This window comes from Borostomias antarcticus (assembly GCF_949987555.1).
Source record: "Borostomias antarcticus genome assembly, chromosome: 24".
NCBI classification, from domain to species: Eukaryota; Metazoa; Chordata; class Actinopteri; order Stomiiformes; family Stomiidae; genus Borostomias; species Borostomias antarcticus.
Genome location: NC_140257.1, coordinates 11,121,194 through 11,139,310, shown reverse-complemented (window position 1 = coordinate 11,139,310; position 18,117 = coordinate 11,121,194). Strand labels below are relative to the sequence as shown.

The following is an 18,117-nucleotide window of genomic DNA, read 5'->3' as shown; positions in this document are numbered from 1 at the left end:
TCCGCAGTATTGATACTTTCCGCACTATCGATACCAGCTGGCTTTTTCTATCTCTCTACTCTGACCGTTGGAAATTGCGTTTTGACTATTATAATGCATAAAAGAATAACAGAACAGCTTAGAATAGCAGAACATATTCAAATCGAATAGAATATCCTAACAAAATGAAATACAGAAAGGCCAGCTTTATACAATGCTGCGCAACCGTGCATTTTAGAGAGATTGGGCTGGACTTTGGTCAGCAGCATCCTGCTCAAAATACGCTCCCGCGGCTATGTATGGAAGCAATCAGTCATCACAGTCTTATAAATCATATAATTAGGAAACTCATAAACATGTCTATTTTATCAATGTTGTATAGCATATAGCCTATTTTTGTCTTGTCTATTTTTTGTAGTTTGCAAAGAACTTTCGTGAAGGAAAGTAAAAGGGCTGAGGGCTGCTCAGTTGGTTACTATAGACGGCGACGGAGGATTTCCAAAAGCAAAAGCGCCTATTTGGCAATATTTCAGATTTAACCCCAACGCTAATAGCTGGGGAACCTCATAACATCAATGAGGCAATCTGTAAACTCTGGAGCTCGTCATGCCGTGACGTGAACAGAACACCGTTGCTTTGTGTTGCGAGGCTGCGACCCTCTGCTGCGCGCGGACAGTGAAGGAGAGGACCAGTAGCCTGGCTCCCGCCCCTGAATCTGAATAACAATTCAATCTGTAGATGATCTCAAACCTCCGTTTCTGTGCGACTTAAAGACTGATCTGGAGAGCCTATATACCCATGCGTATAGCGGCATATCTCAATAAGGCCTTTTTAACTTTTTGGCAGTTAGACTACTTTTCTTTGAACGAGAGAGTATTAGGCTAATATAATATTAACGCCAAATTCAGGATTCTCATGACGGCACCTGCGTTGTTATGAACGGAACGCTGCTGCTAGAATAGGCTGCTAGACCATAAACAATCTGATGAAACGGCAGGATGTCAAACTGAAGTCTATCCTGGAACCCCTCCCAACCCCTCCCATCCCCTCCCCTCCCATCCTCTCCCAACCCCTCCCAACACTCCCTCCCTCCCCTCCCAACACTCACTCCCTCCCTCCCCTCCCAACACTCCCTCCCCTCCCAACACCCCCTCCCTCCCTCCCCTCCCAACACTCCCTCCCTCCCCTCTCAACACTCCCTCACTCCCTCCCTTCCCTCCCAACACTCCCTCCCTCCCTCCCAACACTCCCTCCCCTCCCAACACTACCTCCCTCCTTCCCCTCCCTCCCTCCCCTCCCAACACTCCCTCCCTCCCTCCCAACACTCCCTCCCTCCCCTCCCTCCCCTCCCAACACTCCCTCCCTCCCTCCTCTGGTGGTGTAGGACCCACATGCATGACTCTGAAGGAAAAGTAGGAATACCCACAGGGCTTTCATTGACCACCTTAGCAGTACAATAATAATAATGACATTATATCGTCTATATTCTCTCAGCTGATTGATTGGGGTAAACCTCTTTCAGATGCTGGGTGTGAATTAAGGACAGGAGGCCCAGTAGGGTCATATTGGGTGTGGCAGGTTTTGACCTCTGACCCGGGTCGGAAGGAGGCGGAGCTTGGCTGGGCGCTGGGCCAGGAGGCGGAGCTTGGCTGGCCTCAAGTGGAGCGTCTGTGGGAGGAGCCTCTGTTTCAGGCTCATCTTGACACAAGCTTGTCGTTTGAACTGGGAGCATTTTCAAGCGCATGCCCAAATCGGAGTGCCCCTTCCAAAATGCTCCCCGTTCAAACAACAAGCTTGTGCTTTCTAGGGTAGCATCCCGGCACCTAACGATGTCACCTGAATAAGTTTGAAGTGTGTCAGACTTGGCAAAAAAAAGTTAGGGGGGGCGACGCAGATTTCAGCAGGCGTTGCCAAAATCGGAGTGCCCCTGCCAAAATTCTACGGGTCGCCTATGATGAGCTTGGCATTGCCCTCTTCAAACCTAAAATATAGACCATGATCGCTTTTTTGTGATAATTGCACCTCTTGTGATGTTCTGGTCTTTGAGTGGTAGAAACACTCGTCCTGTTGGAAGAAGAGCGCAGATCAGACTAATGACGAGCTGCACTGACGACAAGTGGGAAACGCGAGCGTGCGTTCAGGTGAAGGGGAGTGAGATTCTCCACAACACCGGCCATGCCAACCAACAATTACAAAAAAAACAGAAAGTAACGATGTTTGCATGTCAGTCCCAGTTCTCAAGGTCAAGGATTTACAGTATGTTCTGTGTTCTGCTAAATTGAAGCACCTTGCTCAAAAATCTCAACCACATCTTTTATTAGAGAGATAGAAAATGTAAAATGCTTTTTTTTCCCATAGTGCTATGCGTCCGTCCACTGTCCATCCACACTACCAGAGATACAGCCTCCTCTTCTTCTACTGGCTACCCATCATGCTCCCTGGGCACGCCGGAGCCGTCCGCAGCACCAGGCTCTCGTTCCAGACGCTGTACACCAGGTAGCACGTGTCCACCCGCTTGACCGTGAACTCGTAGTGGCGCTCGGGCAGCAGGTTGTTGATATGGACATAGTAGGCGGAGCACGTGACCTTTCCCACCTGGCTGCCCTCGTCTGCGTTGGCGGGCTGGACGAGCCGGTGGCTGACCTCAAACTGCTCCCCCGCCTCCTGCTGCTCCGACCCGGCGATGTACCAGTGCAGCCGGGTGTAGCTCGCCAGCGCCTCCGACCGCGACTTGTCAAAGAGCACGGGCATCTTGACGTTGAGGAACAGCCGGATCCGGGGCACCATGGCGCTGTACATGTTGGAGATGAGCGTGTGCTTGGCGTGCAGCGGGCCCAGCGGCAGCGTGGTGTCGAAGTCCACCAGATACTGGGTCAGCTGCTCCACCTGGTGGCGCAACGAGGCGTCGTCCTGGACCGAGCTGGCCGAGCTGCACGGGTTGTGGACGGCCTGCAGGTGGGCGCGGTCTCGGAGGATCTGCTCATACAGCTCCTCCAGGAGGCACAGCAGGATCTTCACCTGGCTGTTGGCCAGCTTCTTCATGCGCTGCAACTTCAAGGGGTCGATGAGCTGGAGGATGGTGGAGTGGGACAGGGCGGACTGGGGGGTCAGTGACGCGTCCTGGTGGACCTCCATGTAGTAGGAGCACTTCCGCAGGATGTCCAGCCGGTCCTTGCGGGCCTCCAGGTGGGCGGGGCTGAGCTTGGTGGAGAGCAGCTGGAGGATGTGGTGGCGCAGCGCCATGCTGGAGCTGCCGGGGTCACTGGCGAACGTCTGGGGGTCACTTCCTGTCGGGCCACTGGCGTCGCCGCCGTGGCGCATCTTTGTGGGACTGCGCTGCTCGCTGATGTCATCGCTCGGGGGCGTCACCTTCATTCTTTTCATGTCTAGTGCAACAACAAAAAAAACTGGTAAGAATCCAACCAAGGGCAGTTCAGCGTGTAGTATCGCTTTTAGACACATATGTCTATTTGAATACTGTAGGTTATTAGTCACAATGAGCTGCTTGACTAATATTAGTATCCGTATCACTGACAACAAATAACATTATGTGAGACATCAATTTCTGTTCACTAAAATAAAACCAGCTGTAAAAGTGCAACCAGTGTTTAACGTTAGAGGAAATTACGGGGGGAGTAATAAATAGAAAGCATGAACAGCTTTACAACTAGCCTAGCTTTGATAAGCCTGCTTACTTTCATAACACTGGCACGCAGTTCTATGGAAGGGTGTGGAATGTTGTTCAGTCAAAGGTCAGAATGGTTCAAAGATGATTGTTTAATCATCGTCAGATATGTTACTGTGTCTGTTTTGTTTTTTTGATTTTGAAGAGGGCCTAAGGACCGAAACGTCAATCAAAGAGGCTAAAAGAGAAACATGGAGCCAGTGAGCGACACTTTTCCCCTATAGCTACTCTCCAGTCTACTTCCAGTGACCCTGTGCGTTACTTTCTCTAGCCCAAGCCTACTAGGCTACTCAATTTCTTACCTGATAAAGTTAGTGCTTCTACTGCATTCCTATTTGCACCACGAAAGGTTTGAAAACATTTGAAAGACTGAAATGTATTTTGGTCAGAATTCCCATGGTTACGAGTAGATGCCACAGAAGCATTGACGTCATAATTAGCCTGTAATAGCCTAAACGCGCAGGGGGGCAACGAAACCATTATAGTAAATGTATTCATTTGAATAAATTTGACTTGGATGTGCAATCCATCAATCTTTTAGCACAATCAGACGTAAAATGGGACACTTATTAATACAATTAATAGTTTTCCCGCAAGAAAGACTAGGCTACTGTTTCACACAAATGTGCGATGAAAGAATATTGACAGAGTGAGGTATGAAATATTTGTTGTGTAAAAAGTCAATCCTAGTCTGGATCCAGACCATAGCCTACCTACCTGTCAACATTGGGTGGTGAAAAATAGGGAGATTTTCTCGGCATCGGCGTATCGGCCCTCCATCGTTGACGGTAGTCCATTCGCCAATACCGACCCGTATGTAACCTTACATCACATATTAATAGAATGAATACAAGTATGTGAAAGTGGGTGGCAACTCATTATCAATAGGAGCATAATGGGAAGTAAAATAGTAGCCTTCAAGCCTCCAGCAGAGCGGTAGATAGACTTGCGGTTCATTGCTGGCTGTCTAAATTCAGTGCATTTACACTACTTGGCCACTAGGCGGCGGTAGGTGCTTGCTGTTGCTCAAAAGCACCAAGAGGAGGTGGCAGTTGTTGTTTTTTTCAAGCCTCTGTGATTCAGGTCTGGGGTACTGTAGGCATGGACTGTAGGCCACTGCCAAAAAGTACAGGATGCTGACTTTAAAATTCCATTCAAAGAGTTAATATAATCGAATAGCATATTGTTTAAATATACCCAGCCTATCACAAATAATGCAGGAAGGGGGGTCTTTCCTTGAGTTTAAAGTTGAACTGCATTTGAATTTGTTTCATAAGACTGATTATCCTTTCCAAATACCAGACCTGAGTCATCCTAAATATATTCATGACCATACCACTAAATGTCAGTAAGTCATGCATAATACAAACTCATTTGGAACTAAGGCCTGAGTTACACGGCAACGTTTCGAGAACGAGAATTACCTCCAAGTTTCATCAGCGTTGTCAGAGGTTATCAGGGTTACATGGAAACCATCCATTCATCTTCATCCGCTTATCCGGGGTCGGGTCGAGGAGGCAGCAGCTCCAGCAGGGGGCTCCAGACATCCCTTTCCCTGGCAGCATCAACCAGCTCTGCCTGGGGAATCTTTAGCCCCTCACAGGCCAGTGCGGAGATGTAGTCCCGCCACCTAGTCCTGGGTCTACCCGCGGCCTCCTCCCAGCCGGACACACCTGGAACACCTCCCTAGAGAGGCGCCCAGGAGGCATCCTCACTAGATGACCGAACCACCTCAACTAGCTCCTTTCGATGCAAAGGAGCAGCGGCTCTACTCCGAGTCTCTCCCGGGTGACCGAACGTCTCTCTCTCTCAGGGAGACCCCAGCCCTCTCAGGGAGACCCACCTACCCCCCATTCAATCAAATTGCTGGATTTGTCATGACAATGTTTAATATGTTAGACATACATACTTGCCAATAAGCACTGCAGTGAGACGCGGGGGGTCTGGAGCACCTGCACAAGTGAGAGTTTGGTTTAGGGATCCACCAATGTGTTTTCTTCGGGGCTGATACCCATACATATTATTAGTAATCAAGGAGACCGATAACCGATATTTGGAATCCATACTTATTATTAGTAATCAAGGAGACCGATAACCGATATTTGGAATCCATACATATTATTAGTAATCAAGGAGACCGATAACCGATATTTGGAATCCATACATATTATTAGTAATCAAGGAGACCAATAACCGATATTTGGAATCTATAAACATTTGCAGTAAAAATGAAAATCTTGGTGTCAAAATGTAGAATAGCAAACTCCAACACCTAACTTTGTAGAAAAATGCCTTTAAGCATAAAGCATAATGGGTATTAGGCACCAGCCAGCTAGCTAACGTGAGCTTCTAATATCCAACTTGAAACCAAATTCAGCTTGAATGTGCGACTTGCCTGCCAACATTAGGCTACCGCTGCCCCTGAGGTACCTGTGGATCGCTGCCCCTGAGGTACCTGTGGACCGCTGCCCCTGAGGTACCTGTGGATCGCTGCCCCTGAGGTACCTGTGGTGAGGGGAACGCTATGCTGTATTGTAAGTAAAGCCCAATAGTCCAATAGTCCGTCAACTTTTCGCGCCGCGCTCAGCAAGTATGTTACATTCTTGTCTAACTCCCACTCCGTCTGCCAACTGGTTTACTGGTCCGCCTGGAGGAGTTTTTCCCAGCCCTGAAGACAGAGCCCTAGTTGTGCACCCTTTTTGCCAATTGGACACTTCGAGTTTTCCTTCAATAAATTCTGTTTACTTTTTGCACCCGGTCTGCTGTCTGGTTCTGTGGGCGTTCAGCCTACTGTAGATCGTTACAGTAGCTAAGTTTAATGTTCTTATACGCTCACACCGCTGAACAAATGTAGGCCACAGCCAATCAGCTCGTGTGTCACAGGTTATTGATATTTTCTCTCAATCAAATTTTAAGTTTCCAAGATATGTGTTTGAAGAGGGCGTACACACTTCACCTACACTATATGGACAAAACTATTAGGACACATACTGTACACATTACATCTACAGGAGCTTTTATGACATCCTGTTCATCTACATACCATTCTGTCTAAGGAAGCTGGACAGATTTCAGGTCGATAGGACCTTTATGAAACTGTACTACTGCGCTTTTATTGAATCTATTATTTCCTTTTCTATTATTTGTTGGTACGGTAACCCCTGTGTCAAGGATAATAATTCTCTTGGGAGGATAGTGATGAAACTGGCTGTTATCAGAAAAATGTAAACCTGAATACTGTGTAAGCTTTTTCTAATTATGTGTGTGTGGCTCCTGTGTGGCTGTCCGAGGGTTCCTGGAAAAGAAGGTCACGGCAGGGGGTAACACCTTTTGTGAGGTCAGTGACCCTTGACCTTTGAACCCCACAATGTAATCAGTTAATCCTTGAGTCAAACTGGACATTTTACCAAATATGAACAAATTCCATTAAGCCTTTCTTGAGATATTGTGTACATCAGGCCAAAAACATTTTGTGAGGTCACAGTGACCTTGAACTTTGACTTTTGACCCCCACGATCTAAGCAGTTCATCATTGAGTGCCAATGAACATTTCTACCAAAGGGGAAGAAATTCCGTCAATGCGTTCCCGAGATATTGCATTAACAAACATCGGACGGACGGACGGACGGACGGACAACCCAAAACCATATCTACCATAGCTATCGCCTGGCGGAGGCATAAAAAGTGTCAAGGCAGTAAGATGCTTTACAGCAGGTTCTTTGCATTTCCAGTTTTTTAAAGAAAACAAACGATGAGAACGCCAGTGTTGCGGCGGAGGCTGTAGGGGGGTGGTTTGAGTTGGTAGGGAGGGGGGCCTCGCTACACATCCCGGCCCAGGGGCCCATTTTTTCATGATCCGTCTATGCCTTTATGGACCTTCCTTTGTGGACTGGGGAACAGTCATGCTGGAACCGAAAATGGCCTTCCCCAAACTCTTCATACAAAGTTGGAAGCATAAAATTGTCAGCTTCAGCCTACCAGGACATTTTGGACAATGCTATGCTTCCAGCTTTGGACTGACTCCATATTAATGCCTATGAATTTAGAGTGCGATGTCATAAAAGCTCCTGTAGGTGTAATGTGTAGGTGTCCCAATACTTCCATATAGTGTATCTTCTGCACAGTGAAGAGGATACAGCATACAGTGCCAGAATAATGATCAATGGCCTTCATTGACAAAAGGCCTTCAAATTGCCATCATTGACAAAGTGGTGAAATCTCCTGAAGGCTGAGGTCACTGTCCTCAATTTGCAATTCCTCATAAATGAATTGTATTGATGTCATGTGTTACTGTCTGTCCTGTTTTATGACACCAGGGACCATGTTGGAAATTAATATATTTTCCTATCTATCTATCTATCTATCTATCTATCTATCTATCTATCTATCTATCTATCTATCTATCTATCTATCTATCTATCTATCTATCTATCTATCTATCTATCTATCTATCTATCTATCTATCTAATCATAATCAGAGGAGGACAATAATAATTTTGCTATCATCTCCCTTATCTGACCTTGGCTCTTCCACAGTGGAACACCAAGTGTTCATTTTCCTACCCCCTGCCTACCCCAACCCCTGCCTCTATCTGGGCCCAGGCACATTCATGCACACACAGACATACACCAGTGTTTGTCATGTCTCTCCTATGATGTTTTTAGCCTCTCTTACTCTGAAAATGTAATTTAATGTTATTTATTGCTTTATAAATGTTCTTAGCCGGTAGACAAACATACTCCAGGAGTTTGCTCGATCGCCTTGTTGAGAGGGGTCAGGGAATAATTTTTTACAGCTCACTTATCTGGCCCCTGGGTGATACCGTTTTTTTTCTTCCCTCTGGAGTATGTAGGGGTGGGACGTATGCCCACCTCCCTTGTTCTCTGTAAAGCGCATTGTGTTGCCTCTGGGTATGAAATGCGCTATACAAATTTAGGAGAATGAGGAAAGAGGAACTAGGATTACGTACAGTATCAAAGCAATCATGTAAGGTTTATGTTGCAGTCCCTTTATCAAATGAGTGAACTTTAGGCCTATTGAAGTTTAAAGGAAGAGGTTAGTCCTTGAAATGGTTGTGCTTAACTTACATAGTGCTTGGAGTACTCAGACATCTGTTGTGGAAGGGGGAGGAGCAAAGTGTCCGACGAATGCGGAGGAATTTGAGCTGGCAGACAGATGAGCTCTGTTAGAAGCACAGGAGAGAACGATGGGCTTTCTGCTGCCATTCCTGCTTGCTCTGCTAGCCTCCCTCCTTGGAGGACTTTATCTCCTGGGGACCTTCCGTCAGAGGCGCCCCGGAGAACCCCCCTTAGATAAGGGACCCATCCCTTGGCTGGGTCATGTCCTGGAGTTTCGCAGGGATACTGCAAAGTTCCTGGAGAGAATGAAAAAGAAACATGGGGATATTTTCACAGTGCAGCTGGGAGGCTTTTACTTCACATTCGTCACGGACCCATTTTCCTTTGGGACTATTGTTAAAGAGGCCCGCACAAATCTGGACTTTTCTGAGTTTGCGAAGCATCTAGTTTTGAAAGTGTTTGGTTACCAACCCAACAGCGACGATGACCACAAGATGTTGCAGATATCCAGCAACAAGCACCTGATGGGGGACGGTTTGGTGGTCATGACACATGCCATGATGAATAACCTTCAGAATCTGATGTTGCACAGTGTGGGGGCAGGCGAGGACCCTCAGAGCTGGATGGAGGGCGGGCTTTTCAACTACAGTTACAACATCGTCTTCAGGGCAGGCTATTTGGCTCTGTTCGGTAATGAGACCCCCAAGTCCTCAGGGAGCCTGGAGAAAGCCAAAGAGGTTGACAGAGTGGAATCTGAGGCGCTCTTCTCGGAGTTCCGGAAGTACGACCAACTGTTCCCCAAGCTGGCCTACGGGGTGCTGCTGCCATCTGAGAAGATGGAGGCGGAACGTCTGAAGAGGCTGTTCTGGAACACACTGTCGGTCCAGAAGGTCAGGACCAAGGACAACATCAGCGGCTGGGTGCATGATCAGCAGCAGATGAGGGAGGAGAACGGCATGCAGGAGTTCATGCAAGACAGGTACATGTTTCTGCTGCTGTGGGCGTCCCAGGGTAACACGGGTCCGTCAGCCTTCTGGCTGCTCCTCTATCTCATGAAGCACCCTGACGCCATGAAGGCGGTCCGGTCGGAGGTAGAGGAGGTGCTGAAGGAGACCGGGCAGGAAGTGAGGCGCGGCGGCCCGCTCATCGACCTGACCCGGGACATGCTGCTGAAGACGCCCGTCATGGACAGCGCCGTGGAGGAGACCCTGCGCCTGACCGCTGCCCCCGTCCTCACCAGGGCCGTGCTCCAGGACATGAACCTCAAGATGGCCGACGGACAAGAGTACCGCCTCAGGGGAGGCGACAGGGTGTCTCTCTTCCCCTACACCGCCGTTCAGATGGACCCGGACGTCCACCCTGATCCGCTCACGTTCAAATACGACCGCTTCCTCACACCAGACGGAGGCAAGAAGAATGATTTCTACAAGGACGGAAAGAAGCTGAAGTACTACAACATGCCGTGGGGGGCTGGGAACACCATGTGTCCTGGTCGTTTCTTCGCCACCAATGAGCTGAAGCAGTTTGTTTTCCTCATGCTCACATACTTTGACTTTGAGCTAAAGAATCCAGATGAGGAGATGCCTCATATTGATAACAAGCGCTGGGGCTTTGGGTCCATGCAGCCAACTAGAGACATTCAGTTTAGGTACAGACTGAAGTTCTAGGTTTGAAAGCATGCTTCCATTTAATAACAAGCTTTTAACCAAACTCACAGTAGGGTTCCTCATTACAGTAGGTTTGGCTTTACATTTTGCCACATTGAATAATATATTATTATAGACCATCATATGTTACTGTGAAAGCTGGTATACATAGACTTATAATATATCATCATATTTTTGCAAAATATAAACAATATCTTTGGCACAATCATTTGAAAAACAGAAAATGTATGTGTTGAAATTTACTGGAAACTATGGCATCTTTCCAGTAACATGGCCAGCAGATGTTAATGTGACTGATGGTGAAATGCTGAAATTTACTGGAAATGATGACATTGTGATGAGTAACATCACATGCCAATATTACTGTAGTATCACTAATGTAACACTACTGTTGCACCATTCTATTCTTAGTTTCATTCTTAACATAATCCCTCAAAACGAAGTGCAATAAAAATGAAATACATATAATAAATATGATGTTGTTTATCAAAACTAAAATTGTTTGGTTGCTGGTTTTCATTGATTAGTTACAGTAGTAGAAACTGAATTTCGAGAAATTAGATCCCACCATTGAAACAAACAAACAAACAAACAAACATTAAAACTGAATGTGTGTTTTGTGTGAGCCATACACAAAGGCAAACAGCCTATAAACCTTTTATGAATGTATCCAAATTACCTTTGTATGCCCTTATCCCTACTGTGACACTGATGGACAGTGTACAGTAAGCCACCGTGGAAATGTAAAAAAATTAAATCTGGTGTTGTGATCTGAGGTTGTTTGTGGTTGTTTTTGACGCACAATAAGTATTAAACAGTTTAAACTGAATTAAACTGGGTCAGGTATTATGAGAGCCTCGGGATAACCCAACCAGAATCTTCATGAACAATAGCAATACATTAGCTTTGTATTTGTCAGTGGGAACCGATGGGAAAGTTTGATGGAAAAACATCAAAGGTATGCAGCCAAACTAGTTCCACATGTATTTCAGCTGCCTTTGGAAAGCTGTGCTACGTGCCATCTGTTAGATAATACAGGCCACACACAAAAGACAGGCAGAGGGACAGTAACCCCGGGCGCAACATTATCCTTCATTTCAACGGATAATACGTGCCTTTGTTTTGCCAATAGCACATACTGTAATGTAAGAATAGGCCTTTAGTACTAACAGGTGAAATTACCCATTTACAGGTAATAAACACAGTGTTGAAAGTGGAATTGTGTTTGAATTGTTATAGCCTACTCCTAGAAGGGCAACATGCTTTCTGAATTCATACGGACTCATTAATGTGTCATGCTCAGTTGAGAGAAATCAGTCAAATTCCAACCTTTATGTTTTCCCTTTTGTGCAATTGTGTAGCCTGCGTCAACGTTGTGCAGGCTCATTTTTGATATATCTGAGTTGCTGTGAGAATCACATGTACTGGTTAGCGCACCAGACTATGGAGGGTCACAGCACAGCAGCATCAGTCAAACCCCCGGGTGAATGGATGAGCTGTAACAGAAATCATCCTGGATGAAATAAACAAATAGTAGTCAGAGTCCCAGTCATGGAGGCGACCACGCAGGGGAACAATGGGTCCATTGGCAGGAGGCTGGTCTCCTGCGTGTCCTGCCTGTACTGGGTGGTGAGGGGTTTTGAAGAAAAATGACCCATTGTCTCTCTCATCCTGCTTCCGAGCCTGAGCAGCTATGCCAAGTCTTCGGCAGGATGCTCTACTGTGGAGAATAGTCAAACCTATTTTCCCCATGGAGAGGTAGGTGCGCCTTTTTCCATATTCATTTTGCCTGTGAGATGATAACCTCAGGAGGATGTCAATGTGTCGCATTACCATGTTTCACTATATTTCAAAAAGACTAATTTCAATATTCTCCAAAGGAAATTTGCATCCTGAGAGTTTGCATGCAGCATGCTTTGTATGTTAGTCAAGGGTTCTGGGCATGGAAACAGCTAAGAAAGTTTGGGAAAGTACAATGCATTACAGTATATCCCAGAAACCTCATTGTTCTATGACTGGAGTCATTCTTTTAAAACATGTTATGTTATTTTAATATATATAACGTTTTCTTGGCTCTGTGTTGACTCCCTGTTAAATTACATTTATTTTAATGGGTACCCGATAATTTAATGTTCTTGTTATCAAGAAAATACCAAATGTCCCTGTAATGTAGCTACAGGTAAACTCTGTTCAAGCGTCACTGACCATCCTCTGCTAAGGCTTCATGTCTACATTCTCTGTACAGTGCGTTGCTGACACAAATTCACTTGTTTTGAAATTGCATTGCTATTGAAAACTGCATGCTGAACTGAACTTTGGTTATTTGGATATTGCCTATTTTCTTATTTTGGTAGAAAAAATTTACACAAAAGAAGAAGTAGCATTGTTTCTCAGTTGCATAAGACTTTACCACTGCAGTAGAAGACAGTTTTCCAAGCAAGACACAAAGTCCAACAAGGGTACATTTTGAACATAACCCTTTAAACTGTACTGATATATCCCTAACCATTCAGTTAACCATTCTAATAATATTTAAATCTCCATTAACCATTCATTGAACAGTTTGAAGATACAAAGAGACAAGGCCATCTGGTACATAATCATCCCCCCTGTGGAGTTGGTGTTTTCTGCACATGAGCTTCCTGTCATATCTGCCTGAGAGAGGGGTGTTATCAACTCTTTGAACTGAGCTTCATTGCTGAACACCCCACCCAGATGGTAGATAGAGATAAACCAGATAGAGTCTCTGGTCATTGTTGAGGACTCGGAAACTTGTGGTATTTAACTCCCTAGACATCCTGGCATCCCTTTACCAAATGGCAGTAAGGATATAACCGTGTGAAATGTTGTTCAAATGATAGTATAAAAAGAAAAAGGAAAATGTTACCACATTATCACTGTCTTATTGGTCAGTTACCTTTGAGCAGAAGACTTTGGCAAACTTAATTAATTAAGAGGGCACAGCACCTAGGTTCAACCAATTACCTGCAGTCAGAATTACATCCAAATGTTGAACTACTGTATTCAAATCAAATCAAATCTCTTGTGTTGAAAGTGTCCTTTGTGAATCTTCCTCTTGCCCCCTAATATGCCTGCATGTAAACTCCCAGACTAAATTTCATGTTTTTCAACAGAGCACTGTGAGGTGAGCATGAAAGGTTGCCATCTAGTGGTGTGAAATCTGGCTATGAGAATTATGTCTCTCAGTTTGGACATAATGATATACTGTATTCTTATTGAAGGCAATCTGTTAACGACAGAACATTTGTCTTTACTAGCCATGGCACTTGTTGTACATTTATGCTGTTAATAAAATGATAAAATGAATGTTACATTCCAAATAAAATTACTGTAAATAATTGAGTAGTCTGAGGCTGAAATCACATACACTTTTTGTTTTAATTTCATTAATATGGACAAAACACTAACACTAACCTATTCACTGAGTCAACAGCTGACATAGCTAATCACAAACACCATGAAAGATCCCTTGAAATAGATGGTGTCAGCCATTATCGAGACGCTAATGAGAGAGGGTGCATTTGCTGGTGTAATCATAGTAGGCCTGTGGCGTGGCTGTCGGTGGCTCAAGTTTAGTTGGTGTTGGTGGTTCTGCCCTTGCACTTGCAGTAGGGCTGGAGTCCTGCAGGCTCTGGACGAGAGGCCCTGTCAAGCACATCTCTGATAGTACAGATGACCGTGAGTAGGTCTGATGCATCTTGGGGCCTGCCCTGGTCAATAGATGACATGGTCCGCTATGACAAGATAATGGCAAAAGATAAAGGACCTCCAGTACTCTCACCAAGGCTTCGTTGTCTCTAGTTGGTGGGTTTTGAGCTGCGTGAGCTGGTGCAGAAAAGAGTTCAAATCTGTCAATGAGGGTAATGTACAAGATTTAAAGATTTTTCATGTTTTATTCCGTGGCTGCATGACTGTGACATACATTTTAACTGCTTGGCAAAATCGTATGCAAATACAGTACTGCACATATATAGGGTTACATCAGCTAAATTGGGCCACTTTTTGGTAAATCACTTGGGACATATAACAAAAAAGTACTGTATGCCATTTAATTGTGTTCTTACAATTAATAAGGACTGTTTTTAATATGTTTGTGTTGTATTAAAATGTAATAAAATATAATTGTCCTGGCCCTAACAGCAGTTGAAACATCAGATGTCCCACATTTTTTAGATGAGCAGTGTTCAGGTAAAATGGGCCAGCAGATCAGCAAACATGTAAGTGAAACAGAGTCATTTCTGATAAAACAATCAAATTAAGTTTTGATTTAAATACACAACTACATAATATAACAATGTAACATTACATTTAAATTACATTAAAACAACCATTTCATAAATGTATTCCTCCTCCTCCCAGTTCCTTTCTTTTTGGCATAGGCCTGGGCCTACAGTACTATCTACAATGAATAGTTTAATGTTACTTCAACATCTCTCAATTTTATATCTACATGCCTCTTTCACCTTTTCCCTTTTAAGTGTGTGTGTGTGTGTGTGTGTGTGTGTGTGTGTGTGTGTGTGTATGTGTGTGTGTGTGTGTGTGTGTGTGTATACACTGAGTTGCATTGGTTAAACTCTGGTGTAGTGGTGAGTACAGAGGTGGCTATACTCTGACTAAAGAAGTGGGTATACTCTGATTAAAGAAGTGGGTATACTCTGATTAAAGAAGTGGGTATACTGTAGCAGCATTGTTAGTAGTTTTTACATTAGTTGTGTTTAAAGAAGTGGGTATACTGCGGGTCCATGGATGAAGAAGTGGGTATACTCCGTATATCTCTGTATATGTCTGTATACCCTCCACTACACCACTGGTTAAACTCACTCCTCTGTCAGCGTAAATACTGCCCACCCATGCCACCGAATTGCTTTTATATGAATTAAAAGAGGTGGTCATGTGTGTTTGTAAGTCAAAGGACCTGAGTTCAAACCTAGTGTGGGCAATGTGAGAGTGGCTATACTGACAAGTGACATAATGATACTTGTTACACATGCACACACAAACATACAGTAGTCGAGCACACACAAACACACACCACACAGAGGGGAAGATCCAGAATAATAATATAAATCGTTTTTAATAAGAGGAACCATCAAAATATCTGCTAAAATTCAACTCAGAAGGTGGCCCATTTTAACTTAAATGAATGGCCCATTTTACCTAACACATTAAGGTAATTTGGGCCAGTCACTAAAAATGTTTTTTCATAAACAGTTTATTTAGCAAAAGCAAATCAGCCTTTTGTCTTATAGAGGCAATACAGACATGGATTATGAATCATTACGTCTAGATGTTCATTTGTTTCTTATTAATTTATCAACCTTATCATTGACAAGTCAGATTTGGTATGTCAGACCACTCATCATGCATTTCCTCAGCAGTCTCGACATGAGACCACCTTAACAACCTCAGACCAATTGCTGCACGTCTGGTTTTAACACACCTCTCGATGCATCTGATCGACAGATCATCAGTGATGTAACCTGAGGTCACTGGGTGTTTCGGGTCTTTCAACATCAGATACCGTCACCCAGCCGGGGGCGATGACGCTCTGACTTGTGTCTAAGTATTTTGCGCGGTCATCCGGGGACCCCCGCTTGATCATCAAGCACACTTGTGGCAGCGGTTTGAAATCATTTACAATCATTGGCTGATAACTTTTACAGGGTTGAGAGGCTCAAACTTTAAATGGCCCATTTTACCTGATGGCCCAATTTAATCTGGCTAATATCACCCTACAGTTGCTCAGCATAAATGCTTTAATTTATAACACTCTATTGCAGCATAAACTGTCATAAATCAGTATTGCAAAATGCTCAAGTTGCTATAGCTTGGGGCGTCAAGGTCAAGGTTGCATAAAGTTGTATAAAGGCGACGTAGATGTCTTGATGAGATATGAAGCTGGAGGAAGATAAGAGTCGTCCAATCGAAGGAATGTGATTAGTCATCAATGCAGATCAGCATTTTTCTCGCTGCCTCATTCAAAGACAATGGTCTGAGTGAGTATGACGAACTGGTGCTTTCACCTCAGACTCAGGTGAATGGAAAATTGGGCGCTCCTCTGGCATTTTTCATGCATTTTTATATGAAGCTGCTTAAAGTGTTTTTGATATGAGTGAGAGGGATCATGCCAAGCTGACAAACCTCGGCACTCGTTAAAATATATACACGTGTGAGGAATGAGGTGATAAATGTTTCATATCAAAACTTCAGAGGGAAAAATCACCCTGAGAGGAAAATGTATTTGGAATCAATCCATTTGACATACAACTCCAAATGTTTTTTGTTTTTTGTTTTCTTCAATTAGAATCATACCAACACGGAGCGGTTTCACAGCAGACAGTGCACATATATTTGCCTGAAAGACGCTAATGATGAATCACTTCCTTCAACTTCAAACCCAGAACTGGCTCAGCATATGCTTTTCCTGACATATCCGACATAGCCTAACTTAACTGAGACGTAGGCTATATTACTGATTTTGTATGTTTAACTTAGAGGCAACGTCAGGGCTCAGCTTCTTCCTCCTGCCGTAGTTCTGACTGACTGTGTAGAGATGTAGGCTATGGATAGAAGAGACCCATCTTCAGAGCCTTTCATTCTTGGGGTGTTTATGAGATCCTTCTGAGATAGACAGCAGGCCCAGATGTTTTTTGTTTTTTTTCCTGAGCTGTGGAAATGTATTCTGTCTTTTTTGCCCTCTTGTGTTTAAAGACCGTGGGTAGTGTATCACTGGAGGTGCCCTTCAAAAGGCATTCTGAAACTCTTAGGGGCAGTTGAGTTTACAGACCATTTTTGTCCTTCTTTGCCCGTCCTTGTGTTCATAGCACACACATTCTTTAAAGGAAAATGTAATAGCCTTGTCATTCAGTTCTATTTTCACTTATATCATAGACAGTATGCTGTACTACAGTATGTAGCATGTGAATCTGAGGCGCAATCTGAACCAGACTCTTCTCAGCTGTTAGTAGATTATGAACCATGTTGATAACACAGCCACTGCTGGTTGCCTTGTTGGCAGTTAAGAGACAAACAAACGGAGCTGAGGGAAGTTTTTTTCTTTCTTTCTGGGGTGATGTTGGCATCCACCTCAAGGCTCTTCATCCCAGTCGCTTCAGTGGAGGCTAGCCTCGGTCAAACTGGCACGAGACGCACTCTGCCACGGGGTAGGATGGGCCTGGCCGAAAAAGCTGGGAGGAACGTGAGCAAATAAGAGAGGACTGCCACCACTCTCAGGCAGCCTGTGGGACACCCCGGTGTTGCCTGGTAAGAGCAGAGCGGCATGCTTTTTTCTCTGGTGGTGTCTTGTGTCACTCTTTTCTCGTCAAAGTCACATGGCCTGATCTTTTATATAACAGCAGACTCTGTGGCCTCCAGTCTGTCTGCTCCCATTAACTTAGCTCAGCAAATAGAAAACTCTCTTGGGATGACATTGAAGAGGGCTGAGGAGAGCTGTCGAGACGGCCTGGCTTGTAGCATCATTTGAACCCGCCTGTAAACAAACCTAATTGTCTCTCTGGGAGGTGATACCAAATTGATTTTGAGCATTAGTGACATTAAAAATAGCCTACAAACTCTCTTCTCCTTTCCTCAGTTGTGAAGGAGGTTCTCCTAGTCAACATAATGTGCCACATTGTAAACATAATTTGTTGTTTTATACTGCCAAAAGTGATACACTGTAAGCAAATC

At 44.5% G+C, this 18,117-nt stretch overlaps 2 protein-coding genes across 2 annotated transcripts; one reads left to right on the top strand and one right to left on the bottom strand.

Annotated features, from left to right (window-relative positions):
- Positions 1-2,394: 2,394 nt before the first annotated feature.
- On the bottom strand, positions 2,395-3,363 carry LOC311325525 (fibronectin type III domain-containing protein 11-like; the record flags this gene model as incomplete). The annotated part of the gene is made up of 1 exon (XM_084458239.1): positions 2,395-3,363. The coding sequence occupies one exon, from the start codon at positions 3,361-3,363 to the stop codon at positions 2,395-2,397; it is 969 nt and encodes a 322-aa protein (XP_084314365.1).
- Positions 3,364-8,856: 5,493 nt separating this feature from the next.
- On the top strand, positions 8,857-10,455 carry LOC311325327 (5-beta-cholestane-3-alpha,7-alpha-diol 12-alpha-hydroxylase-like). Its single transcript, XM_084458004.1, has one exon. The coding sequence runs from the start codon at positions 8,872-8,874 to the stop codon at positions 10,408-10,410; it is 1,539 nt and encodes a 512-aa protein (XP_084314130.1). The 5' UTR covers positions 8,857-8,871; the 3' UTR covers positions 10,411-10,455.
- Positions 10,456-18,117: the final 7,662 nt, after the last annotated feature.

What these genes read in the sequence shown, in the direction of transcription:
- LOC311325327 (XM_084458004.1), top strand. Translation starts at nt 8,872, where the DNA reads ATGGGCTTTCTGCTGCCATTCCTGCTTGCTCTGCTAGCCTCCCTCCTT.